The 18,730-nt window shown below is 36.9% G+C and overlaps 1 protein-coding gene across 1 annotated transcript in view; it reads right to left on the bottom strand.

Moving 5' to 3' along the window:
• Positions 1–18,730, bottom strand: part of SKAP2 (src kinase associated phosphoprotein 2) — a 155,372-nt gene that overhangs the window by 51,274 nt on the left and 85,368 nt on the right. Inside the window, exons 7-9 of the mRNA XM_027102344.1 lie at positions 6,826–6,950; positions 5,891–5,954; positions 5,397–5,534 (exon numbers count right to left, since the gene is read on the bottom strand). Coding sequence (XP_026958145.1) covers positions 5,397–5,534; positions 5,891–5,954; positions 6,826–6,950 — 327 coding nt within the window. The remainder of the gene's footprint in view (positions 1–5,396; positions 5,535–5,890; positions 5,955–6,825; positions 6,951–18,730) is intronic.

The following is an 18,730-nucleotide window of genomic DNA, read 5'->3' as shown; positions in this document are numbered from 1 at the left end:
CTGCTGTAATAGTTAGAATATTCTAACTGAGAAACAATGAAACTATTTACACTCCCATAAAATTATAAACATTTTTCAAGGGATATTTTATAATACAATTTTTAAACAATGTTTTCTTCTTATTATTCTTGAGACTTAAAACACTGCATGTTTATTTCGCATTTTAAAAATACATTTATTTGGACTTCCCTGTTGGCACAGTGGTTGAGAGTCCGCCTGCCGATGCAGGGGACATGAGTTAGTGCCCCAGTCCGGGAAGATCCCACATGCCGCGGAGCAGCTGGGCCCGTGAGCCATGGCCGCTGAGCCTGCACGTCCGGAGCCTGTGCTCCGCAACGGGAGAGGCCACAGCAGTGAGAGGCCCGTGTACCGCAAAAATAAACAAACAAACAAAAAAACCAATTTATTTGAGTAAGAGCTCTGCTTTCTCAGAAAAAGAACTTTGTGCTTTAAAGTAACATGTTGAATGCTTAGATTTTTCTTCAAACACATTTTATGCTTCATCTTTCAACTAAGAGGATTAATTTTCAACTACATGTAATGGACAGAAAATCGTGTTGAAATGATAGTATTAATTAATTCTGGGAGTTTAACCAGTAAGATTTCTGATATACATAGTTATTTGTACAGAACTGGAAAAATAACAACAGTTTATAAGTATGTTCACTGCTTTTCCACTGTTTTCACCTCCTCTCAAAATTATATTCATATTTCACAGAAGTGAAAGCAATTAGCTAAACTCTTCTCCTGAGAGACCATTTCTGAAAGAAAAAAAGTTGCTGTTCTAGTTTTAGATATTTAATCAAACAAAACCTCTAACTCTAAGAGGCAACTTCAGGGTTTTCACTAAAAAAAAAATCCCCTCTCTAATGGGTGGCTCAAACTCGACCATCCTGAACTGTGCAGACACTGAAGTGGCTCTCGGTTACACTGGGAAAGAAAGAAGAACTAGACATTCCACAGCTGCCTACACCAGCTTCCTTCCCAGGGGCACAGTTGCAGGCTCTATCAAACTCAATCATTTTGTACAGCAACTGGGATCCCAGGCAGGGGCAAGGAATACCAGAGCAGCTTAGATTTCTTCCAGTACCACAGAAAGAAGTAAGACTACTTCAAGAGTAACCAGTTATTTACAATGATTATGTGGCCCCAGGCCAAAAAAAGTGATGAAGAAGAACATCTGTAGTGAGAGAAAATAAAAGATGTTTCACATTTTTAAGATTTCAAGCTACTTACAGGCACTCTTCCTTAGATCTTTAGTATGAAAGTGCTATAAATATGTGCTCTTTATTTCTGACCAATTTTTTATTTGGGGGGACGGGGAGAGGATAAGCAAGTTGAAGAAACACAGAACTTAATTAACAGTCAATTCAGCAATTGTAATGTAACCCATTCACTGCAGTGTTTTAAAGGAATGAAGTGTATATTGCAGTAATATCATATTTAAAGGTACTACACTCTTCCATTTTACATCAGTATACTTTCTCACAAGCTCTTCTGAACATAAAGACTAAAATAACTGTATTAGTGGTATGGTGTGACTAAAGACAAGCAGTCAGAGAATATTCTTCCCTACTTGAGGATAACCAAGGCTATGGCAGGTGTCATTTCCTTGAGATAAATCAGAAAGGAAGGAGTTACAAACGTATGGTTCTATTAAAATATAGAAATATACAGATTACCATTCCCCACAAAATCATGCTTTTATAGTAATCATCTTCTGGTAGGGCAGTAAAAGACAATATATAGATGCATATTTTGAGTAATTTTTATAATATCTTAGATTTATAATCCCATTACAATCATTAATTCTTACTTGGTCAGAAAACCATTATTATAACTCCATATAATCACTTGCAGAATTTACCAGATATAATAATGAAAATTATAATGATGATGTGACAATTTATTGTGGGTGTGCTATGACTCAATGGTGAAAAACTGAAACCATTTCCTCTAAAATCAGGAACAAGACAAGGATGCCCACTCTCACCACTATTATTCAACATAGTTTTGGAAGTTTTGGCCACAACAATCAAACAAGAAAAAGAAATAAAAGGAATCCAAATTGGAAAAGAAGAAGTAAAGCTGTCACTGTTTGCAGATGACATGATACTATACATAGAGAATCCTAAAGATGCTACCAGAAAACTACTAGAGCTAATCAATGAATGTGGTAAAGTAACAGGATACAAAATTAATGCACAGAAATCTCTTGCATTCCTATACACTAATGATGAAAAATCTGAAAGAGAAATTAAGGAAACACTCCCATTTACCACTGCAACAAAAAGAATAAAATACCTAGGAATAAATCTACCTAAGGAGACAAAAGACCTGTATGCTGAAAACTATAAGACACTGATGAAAGAAATTAAAGATGATACAAACAGATGGAGAGATATACCATGTTCTTGGATTGGAAGAATCAACACTGTGAAAATGACTATACTATCCAAAGCAATCTACAGATGCAGTGCAATCCCTATCAAACTACCAATGGCATTTTTCACAGAACTAGAACAAAAAAATTTCACAATTTGTATGGAAACACAAAAGACCCCGAATAGCCAAAGCAATCTTGAGAAAGAGAAATGAAGCTGGAGGAATCAGGCTCCCTGACTTCAGACTATACTACAAAGCTACAGTAATCAAGACAGTATGGTACTGGTACAAAAACAGAAATATAGGTCAATGGAACAGGATAGAAAGTCCAGAGATAAACCCATGCACATACAGTCAACTTATCTTTGATAAAGGAGGCAAGAATATACAGTGGAGAAAAGACAGCCTCTTCAATAGTGGTGCTGGGAAAACTGGACAGCTACATGTAAAAGAATGAAATTAGAACACTCCCTAACACCATACACAAAAATAAACTCAAAATGGATTAAAGATCTAAATGTAAGGCCAGACACTCTTAAAACTCTTAGAGGAAAACACAGGAAGAACACTCTTTGACATAAATCACAGCAAGATCCTTTTTGACCCACCCCCTAGAGAAATGGAAATAAAAACAAAAATAAACAAATGGGACCTAATGAAACATCAAAGCTTTTGCACCGCAAAGGAAACCATAAACGACACAAAAAGACAACCCTCAGAATGGGAGAAAATATTTGCAAACGAAGCAACTGACAAAGGATTAATCTCCAAAATATACAAGCAGCTCATGAAGCTCAATATCAAAAAAACAAACAACCCAATCCAAAAATGCGCAGAAGATTTAAATAGACATTTCTCCAAAGAAGATATACAGATTGCCAACAAACACATGAAAGGATGCTCAACATCACTAATCGTTAGAGAAATGCAAATCAAAAGTACAATAAGGTATCACCTCACACTAGTCAGAATGGCCATCATCAAAAAATCTACAAACAATAAATGCTGGAGGGGGTATGGAGAAAAGGGAACCCTCTTGCACTGTTGGTGGGAATGTAAATTGATACAGCCACTATGGAGAACAATATGGAGGTTCCTTAAAAAACTACAAATAGGACTACCATACAACCCAGCAATCCCACTACTGGGCAGATACCCTGAGAAAACCATCATTCAAAAAGAGTCATGTACCACAATGTTCATTGAAGCACTATTTACAATAGCCAGGACATGGAAGCAACCTAAGTGTCCAAAGACAGATGAATGGATAAAGAAGATGTGGCACACATATACAATAGAATACTACTCAGCCATAAAAAGAAATGAAATTAAGTTATTTGTAGTGAGGTGGATGCACCTAGAGTCTGCCATACAGAGTGAAGTAAGTCAGAAGGAGAAAAACAAATACCGTATGCTAACACATATATATGGAATCTAAAAAAAAAAGGTTCTGATGAACCTAGGGACAGGACAGGAATAAAGACGCAGACGTACAGAATGGACTTGAGGACACGGGGAGGGGGAAGGGTAAGCTGGGACGAAGTGAGAGAGTGGCATGGACATATATATACACTACCAAATGTAAAATAGATAGCTAGTGGGAAGCAGCCGCATAGCACAGGGAGATCAGCTTGGTGCTTTGTGACCACCTAGAGGGGTGGGATTAGGAGGGTGGGAGGGAGATGCAAAAGGGAGGAGATATGGGGATATATGTATATGTATAGCTGATTCACTTTGTTATATAGCAGAAACTAACACAACATTGTCAAACAATTATACTCCAATAAAGATGTTAAAAAAAAGAATATGTAGATGCATATTTTGAGTAATTTTTTTTAATATCTTGGATTTATAATCCCATTACAATCATTAATTCTTACTTGGTCAGAAAGCCATTATTATAACTCCATATAAGCATGTGCAGAATTTACCAGATATAATAATGAAAATAATAATGATGTGACAATTTATTGTGGGTGTGCTATGACCCTAGCACTGTGCTGAGGGCTGTAGATTCATGATGTCATTTACTACCACCCCCCTTATGAAATTATCATTATTTTATAGATGACAAAATTGACTTTTAAGGTCACTGAGCTAGTAAATGGTATAGTCAGAATTTAAACTTTTTGACTCTAAAGTCCATGTGCTAGTTACTATGCTCTGCTTACTACACTGAACATCACATTTGTATGTTAATTTTGAACACTTTAGGTATTGTTAAATCATTTGTAAAGGTTTATACTGCTGTTAAATTGTTCTATTCAAAGAAAAATAGCCTTTCTATATGAGATGTCAGTTAAATATCACACATATTACTTATAATCCCTTTTCTTTCTCTAATGGCTGATTTTTTTAATAACCAGAAAAAGGCTCATTTCAACCTAGAGTAGTAGTAACGTAATAATTCCCTAAATGTTCCTTCTGTTTTAGGTTGACCCTCAAATTAAATTTATGTTACATAACAGATACTGAGGCATATAAACACTAAACCATGCCTGAAAATGTAGAATGATAAAATATCAAGTACGAAAACTTCAAGCCTCAAAAGGGCTTTGTTTATAGTTCAACGATATTCCTCCAAGACAATGCAATACACTACAGAAGGAGGAATATATGAGGCAGAAGTTGTTGACATATGGGGTATGCACAGAACTTCTGGTTAATGGAAGTTCCAAGATGTATAAATAAAAAATGATGTGTGAGTTGCTGGAAAAAACTGTAAGGCAAGTCAATTTTTTAATTAAAAAATTATGTAGCATAAACAATGTTAATGAGCCCAAAGTCCCATGAGATTAGGACTGTATCTGCTTCATTTTAACATTCCATTCACTTTTCATGAAAGTACATCCACTCACTTGAAATACCTCAAGCAGAGCCCTTTTCGTAAAACAGTTTTGAAGATTTTCTTTGTCCTTGTTTTTAATAGCTCACCATTTTCTTCTCTTGATGATCTATGACATTAAAAAAAAAACCCTAAAATCCTTAAGTGAATCACCATAAATAAATACCTGGAAGTTCTTCATAAATTTCATCATCAATTGGCTGGCTGCTTGCTGGTGAACCGCTGATTGGTAGAGGATGATCAACATCATCATATAAGTCTCCTCTTTCATCCTCATCCTCAGGAATAACATCAGACCCCATATCTACAAAACATGTTTCAGGAGGCAGAATTTTCAGGAGCGCAAAAGAGGTTTTCAAAACCCTATTACCTAAATTAACGCAGCCCTACAAAGTCGCAATATTGTTATATGCTATATCCTTAACTTAAACATTTTAAAAAATTGATTGTGGTGTAAATATGTGAATTTCAAAGTTGCCATATGGTACTTGCAGAAAAGATGTTTTTATGAATCTGAAGCAAATGGTATGTATTAATACCAGTCATGTTCTTTTAGTCATTTCTCACAGAAGTCAATAAGTTTCTTTGTATGAAACTCCAACTTATTCAGTTATTCAGTACTTAAAGACTGTAATAACTTGTTCAATCGATTGCTCTTACCTTGTAAAACAAATTTCAGCTGCTGTACCCATTCTTCGGCATCTTTGGGAGAAGCTGCCGTGAACTAAAAAAAACAAACGATAGCAATAAAAATCACCACCGTAATGAAAGTTATATGTTGCATTCTTTCCATTTCTTTAAGACCATTAGTAATTCTCTTCATGTCTAGTACTACTTTCCTTGCAAGGATGCTTCTTATAATGTATAGCTAATTTTGACAAATTTACGTAATTGAAGCAGAGGATGATGGATTTGAAACTGTGATCAGCAGCTGGCAGCTGTGCAGGAAAAAAAGCTGCTTCTCTTCATCAATGTCAAAGACAGAACTGATGAACAAAATTTGCCCTTGACAATTAGAAGACACCCATGAATTTCTTTAGACTGCTGGGTACAGCTTTCTTAAAAATGTTCTTGTCCGATTCCAACACACTACCTGACAACTTAATTAACTGGCTTTCAACTGCAACCTCAGATATTTGAAACTTATTAAACATGCATTCCATATTGATGCTGGCTGATAGCTCTTGAATTGCAGAGCTGATGTGTGCCTTTGCCTTCCTTTTCTCCCACAAGCCTAAGCAATACAATATGCATGAACATTCTGATATTTTTCTTTTGATAATTTTATTCTTTCTGCCATGTAATCCTTTTAAGAAATCACACAGTTCCATTAAAATAGACATAAAAAACGCAACATGTGAAGTAATTGATAAATTACATATCTCCTGTTCTCTCAAGAAGATATCACTTGAACTAATCTGGAATTTTTTAAAAACCTGATTTCCCCTTATACAAATGTTTAATGTATAAAACCCAGTATTTTTTATTATTATTAACATGTCAGAAAGAGTTGTTTGAACAAAATGTTAATGTCTTTAAAAATGAAATCAGGAAGTTTTATCAACTTAATTTCAAGGCATCATAAAAACTCCAACCTGATAGATACGTTTATCAGGAGCAGAGATTTCAAAACAGCAATCTTTCTTTCCATCCTTCCTAAGAGTGTTATTCATTCTGACATTGTAGCCTTCTATTGCAAATTCACCTTTCTGTTGTTTGTCTGTTGAAGATAAAACGAAAGTTAGAATTTCATTTACTATAGTGAATATAAATATCCAGTTGATTAGCTTTTATTTAGATTTTTTGGATAAATTTTTGGATAGAATATTTTTTGGTCATATAGCTTTCACAGTATAATATTTAAGTAACATTTCTAGGTATTATTTTTAATTCTAAAATTACAGAGTTACTTGGAATGGTTGGTTTTAAAAAGGACATCTAAGGGAACCAAAAGAAGAGGTCTGCAGGTAATGGTCTTATTCAGAAGGAAGTATGGAAATATGACAATTTCACGTAGGGAAAATCCAAGAATTGGAACTTAGAACTTGCTAGACAAACCCACTACAAATCCGTGGCTCTTTCAGGTTTGGTAAGCCAGTGGGAAAACCCGTCTAGTTGAAAGCTTGCTGGGCTTTTATTTACCACTATCTCCTCTCATCACCACCCTCCAACCTCCCCACCCCGCAAAAGCCCCTAAAAGACAACTTTTTTTTTCTTTAAATCTCCTAAATTGGTACAAATCAAACTCTAAATTTAAAAAGCAAAGCAAAACAAAACTGCTAATTATAAAAAGATGTGAGGGGAAAACAAAGTATTTGAATGGAGAGGAGTGGTAAAGCCAGTACAGAAGCATTTCTTACCAAAACAAAACAAAACTGTTCACTAACCAGTCAGTGAACAGTTAAACTAGTAAAGCACATTTGAATCCCATATGATGAAAAGTCAAAAGAAAAGATGACTTCAGTTTTAGTCAGATATTACTTTAAAAACAATAAAGTAGGAATAAAACAAAGGATTTAATACTGAAACTAAAAGTAAAATTAGTCGCCTTTCCTACTTTATCCAATTATACAATTTTGAGAGAAAAGAGGCACTGCTATAGGTTTACTTCCTAGATTAACATACAATATTAAAATCATGAGTGAGGACAACTGTCTCTTTTACTGAGCTCAGGGGAAATATACAAATGCTTCCACATCATGGGGTGCAGGGCTCTCTCAGCTTAGTGTGCCCATAAAACATGTATCTCCTTTTCTTAAATGTACTAATTTAATGCCTGAAGTTACAGGCATTTTTAAAAGGTCATCAAGATCATATCTGGTTCAAAACATCAAAGGCAAAAAATCTGAGTTAGTAATTTCTGACTTAAATCTGGACATTCTAATCATATTTAGTCATAATTTACAACTCTTTGGATGACTGAAAAAATTCAAATTCAAAATTTGAAGTTTGCTTTGTGGAAAACGTCTGCAATAAACTCTATGAGATGAAAACTATAAAAATCAGAGCAGCATTTCCCAAAGTGTGTTTATGGGATATTAACAGGTTTCTATGATCAAATAAGTTTGGGAAATGTTGAATTAAACAAAGTTAAGCAGGTTTTGTTAGTCCAGCCTTCTTAAGGCCCTTAATATATTTGATCAAATTTCTATGAGAAAGATCTGGTGTGCAGCATTTCCCCAAATTATTTGTCAGTGGAACCCTTTTTTAACAGAATATTTTATGGAACTGGTACTCACATAACATATTTTGCAAAATACCTAACTAAAAAAATAATACTGGGGAAAAGGTATTAAAATAATAATGGTTAAGCACTGTTGGTTCTTCTAAAATTCTCAAAGAAAACTAATTCATTCATTCACTCATTCAACAAATTTATGCTGAGCACTTAAAACAAACAAAGGAGCATTATAGGTATGGTGAGACAAAAGCTAGTAACACTGTACCAGACCTTTCCCCCTTTGCCACTGAAACAGACACCCCACACACCTTCCCACACACCCAGTACAGATATAAGTGCTCCAGGAATATTAGTCAGTGATTCACTACACTGCAAAAGGATTTAATTTTCACAATAAAAAATGGAAGTAGTTGGAAGCAAATATCAAAGCCATACAGGATACTTTTGAGAGATTTCCTTAAACTTCTCAGGAAAAAAACAGGATATTCAAGGACCAGTTGGAGGAAAGAAAAATTCATAACTCTCAGTAGCTTTTGCAAATCCATAACCATAAAGTAGCCATATTTCCAATTAGCCAACGTGAGATAGGAAGTTCACGACACAAAATGGGCAGACATGGGTATGCTAAGACTCTGCTCTTCTCCATTTACATTAGCTTCTCTTCAAGGCCCAGAGGAAAGAGAAAACCTTAGCATCACATGGCAATCTATAGCAATTTACACATAGGCTAGTTTGACAGTGCTTTCTGGGGTAGTTTCAAAGACACTTGTTGACTTAAAAATAGGTACATGCCATGGGCTTCCCTGGTGGCGCAGTGGTTGAGAGTCCACCTGCTGATGCAGGGGACACGGGTTTGTGCCCCGGTCTGGGAAGATCCCACATGCCGCAGAGCGGCTGGGCCCGTCAGCCATGGCCGCTGAGCCTGCGCAGCCGGAGCCTATGCTCCACAACGGGAGAGGCCACAACAGTGAGAGGCCCGCGTACCGCAAAAAAAAAAAAAAAATAGTTACATGCCAATCAAATGGGAAGTAAGGTCATATAAGTTCATTTATCCAGAACTATAGTAGACTAATAAAATAATTTATCTAAGTGAACTTCTCAAATCACAGAAGTTTATTTCTTTTAAGTGCCAAAACTCTCTAAAATGTTGGTTTTTATAACTGAAATCATTCTGAAATGTATACTTCCCTGACTTTTCAAACAATTCTGTTAAACGTAATTTAACTTTTTCTTGATCGAGTAGTGTTAATCTGAGTATTAGTTTTTATAGTATATTACAACACGTTGATACCCTCAGGATTTTTGAGGTGTTTGTCCCTCTATTACATTTTCCTCAGCTTCTATTTCACACTTTAACCTTGCCTATATCAATGCTGTTCGAATTTAATGTCTACAGCACTGAAGGCTGCCAGGAGAAACTAGATAATGAAATCTATTAAATCGGTAACTTAATTTTACACAATTCTAATTCAGTAGGTTTGAGGTAAAAAGCAGTTGGCTCTGATCTCTTACAAAACAAAATGTATGAGGTTAATGATGCTATTTCCTCCTACTTTTTCACTGGCTTTAGGTTTACAGCTGTGTTCTGGGGGTTTTAAGAGCCAAAAAGACAGATCTTTTTTTTTCTTTTTTAAAAAATGCAGAGCACCAGCTCTAGGTGCGTGGGCTTCAGTAGTTATGGCACACCGACTTAGTTGCTCTGCAGCATGTGGGGTCTTCCTGGACCAGGGCTCGAACTCATGTGCCCTGCATTGGCAGGTGGATTCTTAACCACTGCACCACCAGGCAAGCCCAAAAAGACAGATCTTATTTGCTGAACTCCTTCTATATGCCAGAAATTTAATACAGCAATCTCATATATACCTTGTAATAATTCTAAGACAAAGAAGGTATTTATTATATCCCCAGCACTGATGGGGAAAAAGAAAACTTAAACAACTTGCTTACAGCCACACAACCAAAGTAGTAAAAGCCAGGACCCTAACGTAAGTCTGATTCTAAAACCTTGCTTTTTCAACCATTTCACATTGTCTCCTAGAAAGGTGTTTCTCAAAGTGTATTTCAAGAATCACCTGTTAGAATCATCTTGGATGCCTGTTAAAAACATAGAAATGGCTGCCACTCTGAACTTGCTGTATAGGATTCCCCGGGGGTGAGTCCACAAAACTAAGCTTTTAGCAAACACCCCAGGTGATTTTGATACACACGAATGTTTGAAAAACCACTGTTTTAGAACATGTAATTTATGAAGTCTCAGTAGAGGTGGTAAGCGTTAGAGCTTGCATTTCCTCCTGCAACTTGGGCCCAACTTTCTCAGCTTGCTTTATGGGCTCCGGTACCTTTGCCTATCTCTTAAACAGCCATGATGGGTTATGTTCTAAATCCTGTTCTTTTCCTGCTGTACAGTTTTCACTGGGCAACGACATCCAATCCCAGGGATTAAATTCCTATCAATATGCTTGTGACTCATAGTTCTCTATTTTCAGTCCAGCTTCAGAACTTAATATCCATATCTGGGTTTTTTTGCAGTACGCAGCCCTCTCTCTCACTGTCATGGCCTCTCCCGCTGCGGAGCACAGGCTCCAGACGCGCAGGCTCAGCGGCCATGGCTCACAGGCCTAGCCGCTCTGTGGCATGTGGGATCTTCCTAGACCGGGACACGAACCCGTGTCCCCTGCATCGGCAGGCGGACTCTCAACCACTGTGCCACCAGGGAAGCCCAATATCCAAATCTTCACCTGCTCACTATACATGTTTTATCTCTTGAATGTCCTATAGGCACAATGAATATAACTTGCCCACAATGGAGATCATCTTATCCCCACTCCCACTCTACTTGTGATCTTTCTTGCCATGTCCTCCTTCTCAATAAGCAGTACTTCCATTAATTGAAGCCCCCAAACCAGAAAATTGAGCATCATTCTTAATTTCTCCCTTTTCTTCATCAATTGATACCTCTTTCTCTCCCTCCACCCTACTACCATCTTCCAAAACCCAGTCAGTCCTAGTTTCATTGCAAATATGCTGGCTTTTTCTCTTTTTTGCTGGCTCTCAGAAAATATGCTTAAAACACCAACCACTCTCTTAGCATTTAAAGTATAGTATAAATATAGCAACTAAATAATTCTAAATCATTTAGCATCCCTATGAGTTGTGAGCATTTGTCATTTGAGGATCCCCAGCATCTAAGTATCTTTCCTATTTTAGTCCTGAGATCATCAGGAGGCAGAGCCAACTTCCCGCCACAGAAGCTGGAGGGAGGTTTAGATTTTCCCTGTTCCAGATCAGTCAAGTGGATGCTCCAGCCTGGGACCTAAATCTGAACTGAATAACAAAAGAATCAGGGGGGAGCTCAGAATCCACTTCTGTTAGCAGTGGCATTCACTGATTGGTGGCAGTGCACAAAGGCAACATCACGAGTCCTGGCTTGGCAGGGCCGCCAGTGTGTCCCAGTCAGACTGTCCCTGGAGGTGTGGATTGGGCTGAAGTTCCAGCCACCTCACCTCCCTTAGTCCTTGACTGCTTTTCCAAGCCTGGTTGTTTAGTCTTCCCATCAACTCTGTCTGAGAGTTGATATTCTCCCAATAATTCCCTTTCCTGCATAAACAAAGTTGGTTTCTGTTGTTTATACCAATAATGCTAATTTGGTACACATGACTAGCAAACAGAAAGATATGAAATGTGTTCAGAAATTTTTGATAATATCTGCTTCTTCTATTTAAAAAGCCCTTTCCCTCTTAGTGAATAACTCATGCTATTTCCATAAGTATTAATGCTCACTAGTAAGAAAGAGGGAAACATGCCCGTTAATACTAAACCTCCCACTAAACTTTATCCAACTGATTAGTAAGTTGTTCTAAGCCCTCAGTTAAAGACACATGAACGTTTTCCTTGTTTATATAGCTCACAGAAATACAGCTGCCAATGCTAATTCTGTCACTTGAAATATACTTCCAGTGTTCCAAGTTATACCATGGGGAAATATCAAATTATTACTATTTTAAGTGAAAAATACTGTATGCCATATATATTTATTACTTAAGGGCCCCAAAGGGCTCTGAATAACAAACATAGGCAATATGTATGGGTCCAAAGGGAAGCACTTTAGTTAGAATTAAAAGTTTCGCTCATACGGTCTGGTGGCAGGAAATTTTAGGTATTTATAAAACCTTTTTTTTTTTCCTTTAAAATAAAAGTACACTGCAAGTGGGAATTCCCTGGTGGTCCAGTGGTTAAGACTCCACACTTTCACTGTCAAAAGCCTGGGTTCAATCCCTGGTCAGGGAACTAAGATCCTGCAAAACACAGCAGCCAAAAAAAAAAAAAAAGTACACTGCAAGCATAAGAACCAAGTGGTTTTTGTATACCGCCACACACTTTCAACCATAGGAATAAACTTGATTTAAAAAACAGTGTAGTATGAGGTAGCTGTGAATGGAGAATAAATAAATTACAAGAAATTAAATTTCTCGTAGACTGGAATTTAAAACCATGTTTCTAGTTTTTTTGGCTATACCTACTGTTTTCCTCCACAACTGAAATTCAGATAATAATTATGATATGGTCTATTAGACTATACATACAGCTATTGTTAAGATAAACATTATACAGGGGCTTCCCTGGTGGCACAATGGTTAAGAATCTGCCTGCCAATGCAGGGGACACAGGTTCGAGCCCTGGTCCAGGAAGATCCCACATGCCGCGGAGCAACTAAGCCCATGCACCACAACTACTAAGCCTGCGCTCTAGAGCCGGCGAGCCACAACTACTGAGCCCTGCGTGCCTAGAGCCTGTGCTGCACAACAAGAGAAGCCACCGCAATGAGATGCCCGCGCACCGCAACTAAGAGCAGCCCTCGCTCGTCACAACTAGAGAAGCCCGCATGCAGCAACAAAGACCCAATGCAGCCAAAAAATACATAAATAAAATAAGTAAATTTTTTAAAAAAGATAAACATTATACAGAGAATATCTTAATATCCTATACATGTTATCCTCTTAGGGCCTCCTACAATAATTACAGAATTAATGACACTGCTGCGACCCATGCAACATCATGCAACGTGAGAATGGCTAAAAACATAACCTGCGGCTCCTTCATGCACTTAAGGTGCTAAACAACTCTCTGGATTCCCAGCCACTCTCAGTTTCAAAACACATCTTGCCTCCAGTCTTACCTTCTTCTGACAGCTGTCAACGTGATCTTTCCAACATCCAAAGTTTGTCATGCCATCTACTTACCTGCAATGCTTAGAAACATTAACTGCCCCTTAGACAAAAAAGGCCAAACTCCTGACCAGGGAATTTACCAGCTTGGCTCCTCCTCTTCCAGTCTCACCAGCCCTCACTCACCTACTGCCCCAGTGAGCCGGCTCCTGCATATCATACTGTCTCATGGGTCCTCTGTGCCCACTCCTCTGAGCCAGTGTGTGATACCACTTAGCACTAATAATACCCGGCACATAGATTTTCAAAGAATATTTACTGCTACAGATGTTGCTGTATCTATTACACACAGATAGGTACAGTAACATCTATATATCTGTGTACTTACAGCAGTGCAGATCTATTAAAAATATATTACTTTCAATCTATCTATGTATACACACACACACATCTCTTCAATCTATATACAGATGTATAGATATATTTTAAATCAAACTGTGTCCTGGTTTATTGCAAACCAACAGGACTCATCATCATGAGACCTTTAAATAGGACTTAGTTTGTACATGAATATTTCCCCATGTTGATGACGTCCTTCTAAGTATCAGATGTACATTTTAACTTCTCTGTACTGCTACAGAGTAATAAAGGTCTTTTATTTAACATTCATTTTGATAGAGTTTAAAGTTGGTATTTGCATATCAGAATTATTTCATTTCTATCATGTCAAAATTATTTCTATTTCTTAAGGAATAACAAACATATTATCCTTCTTTACACAAACAAAATTATAGTATGAATTTTTTTAATATCAGATTTAATTTACATATTTTGTATATATTCATGATATAATTATAAAATGCTGATGCCCTGACCCAGGAATTTGCCTCTATCAAATGAACCAGGAAAAAAGGTAAGCTTTTATGGCTGTAACTAAAGTTGTTGTTATAAAACAACAGAACTTCTAATTATACAAACACTGTCACTTTAACAATAATTTTAAATATTAAAAGAGAACTATGATGCTATTTCAACATCAAAATACTTTATAATTGTCATCCACACTGAACAGCTATGTCCTATTTTTCCTATCAGTGGTGAAATAATGAGGGAAGTGAGAGAGCAGAGAGGTCAATTTCAATAAAAAAGTTTACTTCCCCGCCAATGTAAAAGTTTTGTTAGTTTAAATTATCTGTATTAAGCCCAATTTTCTGACTTTTATTATACATTGAAAAGGTACTATACTACAATGAAAAAGTTACAACCACATGATATAATAAATAACTTTTGATATACATTTAGAATGACTCTTGGTAGGACCAAGGCTACTTGCAGCTGCCACATACTAGATGGCACTAGAATTTTCTTTAATTGGGGACTTGGGGTGGGGGCAGCAAAACTCCTTAAGTGGAAGAGATACTACAAACTACTCCCCCCTTAAAAGTGGGAGGAGATAAGTTTCATAATGCTGATTCAAGATCATATGGAGGTTAAACAGAAAAACAAAACCCTGAGGGCTTCCCTGGTGGCGCAGTGGTTGAGAGTCCGCCTGCCAATGCAGGGGACACGGGTTTGTGCCCCGGTCCGGGAAGATCCCACATGCCGCGGAGAGGCTAGGCCCGTGAGCCATGGCCGCTGAGCCTGCGCATCCGGAGCCTGTGCTCCGCAACGGGAGAGGCCACAACAGTGAGAGGCCCGCGTACCGCAAAAAAAAAAAAAAAAAAAAAAAAACGCTGAAAACATGAGTTTGGAACAGGTTCCTAAATGGGCCATCATTTACAGGTGTGTTGGAAGGGCTGCTAACTTCCAAGTTGTGGAAAGAACATGGCTTTGGAGCCGGAGGGGCCTGACTAAATCCTCCATGTGCCTCTCAGCTTCCTGTGATAACCTCGCTTGTGTAGACTAGTTCAGTGTCCCCCTAAATGATCCTGCTGACCCAGTTTCTAACCATTCCAATCCATGCCCCACAATATTATCACAATTACTTCCTAAAAACCAATTCTGGTCATAGAGCCCTATGCTTAAAAGCCATATTCAAGATAAAATAGTTAGCAAGGACCTTATTCTCATAAGGCTCTTGTCAATCTGATCCTAACCCACTGTTTTAGCCTTTTATACACCCTCCCCTCATTCACTGTATGCTCTGCCTTGATTCCAATTCTGATCTCATCCAAGGCCTTTCAAAACTCAGAATCTTTGCCATTCTGCTGCCTGGAATGCCCATTTTACCCTTTTTCATCCAACAAACTCCTCATTTTTTAAGGCCCAATGCAGGGTCCTCTCCACTAGGAAGTATTCTTTAACTCCCTCAGGAAATTACCCACCCCCCCTTTGTGATCCAAAGATATTTTATTTAAATCACTTATTGTACCGCATTGAATTTACCTGCCCAGCCCCGAGTGATCCCATGACTTCCCCTCTTCTCTTACTGATACCCACACAACTCCAACTGAGAGTATCTGTAAGGCAGGATTATCTTTGGATCCCCCATGCCCAGGATCTATCAAGTGCCCAATAAATGTTTACCAAATTAAAAAATGAATAAATCAGTGAGTGAAGGACTACCTTAATGGCAGTCTGAGCATCTAGGACCCAAGAAGTTTGATAAATGAGATTCATGACAATGAGATTCAAATGAAGAGGAAACAGATGAAAGGAAGGATGTGATTTCAGAAAGTGATAAAGTATGTTTTGTTAAGATATATGGGGGTGTGTGTGTGTGTGTGTGTGTATAAAACTTAAAGTCCCCAAATGGCCATGAATAACAAATACAGATAATATTTAGGGGTACAAAGGTAAGAGTATTATTTACCCTACAGTCTGGAACTACTCTTTCTAAGCCATTATTATCTTGATGGGTCAAAATGTTTTTTGGCACATACTGTAAGTTAGAAAATGTGAACTATGTATCTGTCAAACAGTAACAAAGTACAATTTAACCTAGTAAGTGGTATCAACTCCTCTGTGCCTCTACAATCCATTTATCTAAATCCTACTTCGTTGGAGGATTATAGTTCTCATATATCTAAATAGCTCTTTCCAAAGTTTAGGTAAAGTGGTTCACATATACAGTATACAATGTACAAATCAGCTATCTGATTTCACAAAGAAAAAAATTTCATGTGACATGTACATTTTCTTGGAAAGAAAAGGACACAAAGGAAGGAAATTAAAATCATGCCAAATAAGCAGTTAAAAACTGTCTAAATATAGATTTTTCCCCCCAAGTCCCTAAAAGCAGAACTGGCCAAGAATTCCAAAGAACCACTAAAAACAGATCTGAAATCTCAATGGAAACAGGAGGCTTCATAGTGACAGATAGGGAAGAGTTTAAGGAAATATAAACCAGCTCCTCAAAGATCCACGTAAAAAGGGAATGTGAGAATAGTAACTTTTTAAAAGCTGTGGTGGTAGAGTGGCTAAATGGATCACAAAGTACTTAAAATACAAATTACAAAGAATGTTATTACCACAAGGCCTCATCAAGTAAGAATAGAAATGGGAATTTAACTAGTATCTCCCCCAAATAACTAGAATTTATTTATTAGCCTTTGAAATAAATATAAACATTCCCTAGATTTTGGGAAAACTCTTGCTAATCTTTGACCTAACTGTTGGTATATACCAGTTAGGACTAGGAGTGAAGGAAACAGACATACGTATTCATTGATTTTTAAAGAAATTAGAAATGAGAAGACTAACTGAACCAAAGTCACAAGGATTTTAAACCTCCCTCCCCTGGTCTTATGAAATAGAAGACATTTCTTTATGAAAAAGCAAAATCTTGATCTCAATTCACAATACGGTACAAAATTTTATTTCTATAATAGTAACACATGTTTATGACCTATGATAATCATAATTGAACTTGGACTCTAAATTTTCTGATAAAATCACCTACTTAAGCCTTAGCAGAAGAAAGAAGGCTACCTGTTGATAGCTGTTTATAGTTTACACTTCACTGACTCCATTTCTACTTACGAACATATTGTAAATTAGTGACAGAATGCAAACTCGCCACTAAGTTAATTCTCAACTTGATAATCCCATTAACCAAAAGGTGAGACCAACTTCTAGCATCATGCATGTATTTAAAATTTATCTGAAATACAATAATCATATCTGCCTGATTTTATAATAAGGAAGAAAACCCTAAAAACTGCAAATAATGTCAAATGAAATATAAACTTCCAAACAACGCTGATAAGAAACAACTTCATGGGAAAGTTTATATTCAGTGATATTGGACTTTTACATCTTTTTTTCTCCTTAAGTGTCCTTTCTGGAAATGAATGTCAGCTATTTATACACAACCCTTACTTTATAAAATTCAACTTCTGACCCACTTTTCCTAGATAAAAGCAAAACTAAGAAAGCTTATATTCTTTAAATTTCAGTATTTTATGGCTTTATTTGTTCAAACAATGAACTTAAAATTATGTGAACTATGAGTAAGTTATTAATTAGCAAGTGAAGTTACAAAATGTAACTGTTTCTAAATTAACATAGTGATAATAGTGGTTAAGAGCATGGACTCTAACCATTATGCCTCAGTTTAAATACCCAAACTGCCATTACCAGCTCTGTGACCTTGAACAAGTGACTTAACCTCCCTGTCCTCAGTTTTCCAAACAGTAAAATAAGTGGGACTAATGATGGTACCTACCTCACAAAGCTGTAGCTAACCAAGTTAATATAGCTAAACTGCTTAGACAGCTAAGGTGCTTAGAACAGTAACCTTGATAGATGTTTGCTGTTACTTAAATCCATAAAGGAAGCTGAGAAAGCTGTTGCACACGTTTCATTTTATCTAAATTTTTCTTTTAAAATATTTGAAGGAAAAAACATCCTCTCCTCCCTTCAAAACTCCCACAACCCTAAAGAAACTCTACAACTACCGCCTGGATGATAAATATCAATAATTCCTGAGGTAGAAGGCCACACTGATGAAAGTTATTTTTCTCTTTCCTAATTCAATAAAACACAATTGTGTTAACTTTTACGGCATTCTGGAATTTGGAGCATTTGTCAAATAACAGAATTATTAATTACCCTTAGGCTATAATATTAAAATTTTTAGTTATTCTTTCTCCATTTGTCTTCAGCTTATTCTGCACCCAAAAGGTATGGGGGTGGAGTAAAATGCCCCCCCCC

Source organism: Aethalodelphis obliquidens, unplaced genomic scaffold (genome assembly GCF_003676395.1).
Source record: "Aethalodelphis obliquidens isolate GAN/ISIS:26980383/991018 unplaced genomic scaffold, ASM367639v1 scaffold5, whole genome shotgun sequence".
Classification (NCBI taxonomy): Eukaryota; Metazoa; Chordata; class Mammalia; order Artiodactyla; family Delphinidae; genus Aethalodelphis; species Aethalodelphis obliquidens.
The sequence above is the reverse complement of the archived record's forward strand: the minus strand, read 5'-3'. Positions and strand labels throughout refer to the sequence as shown.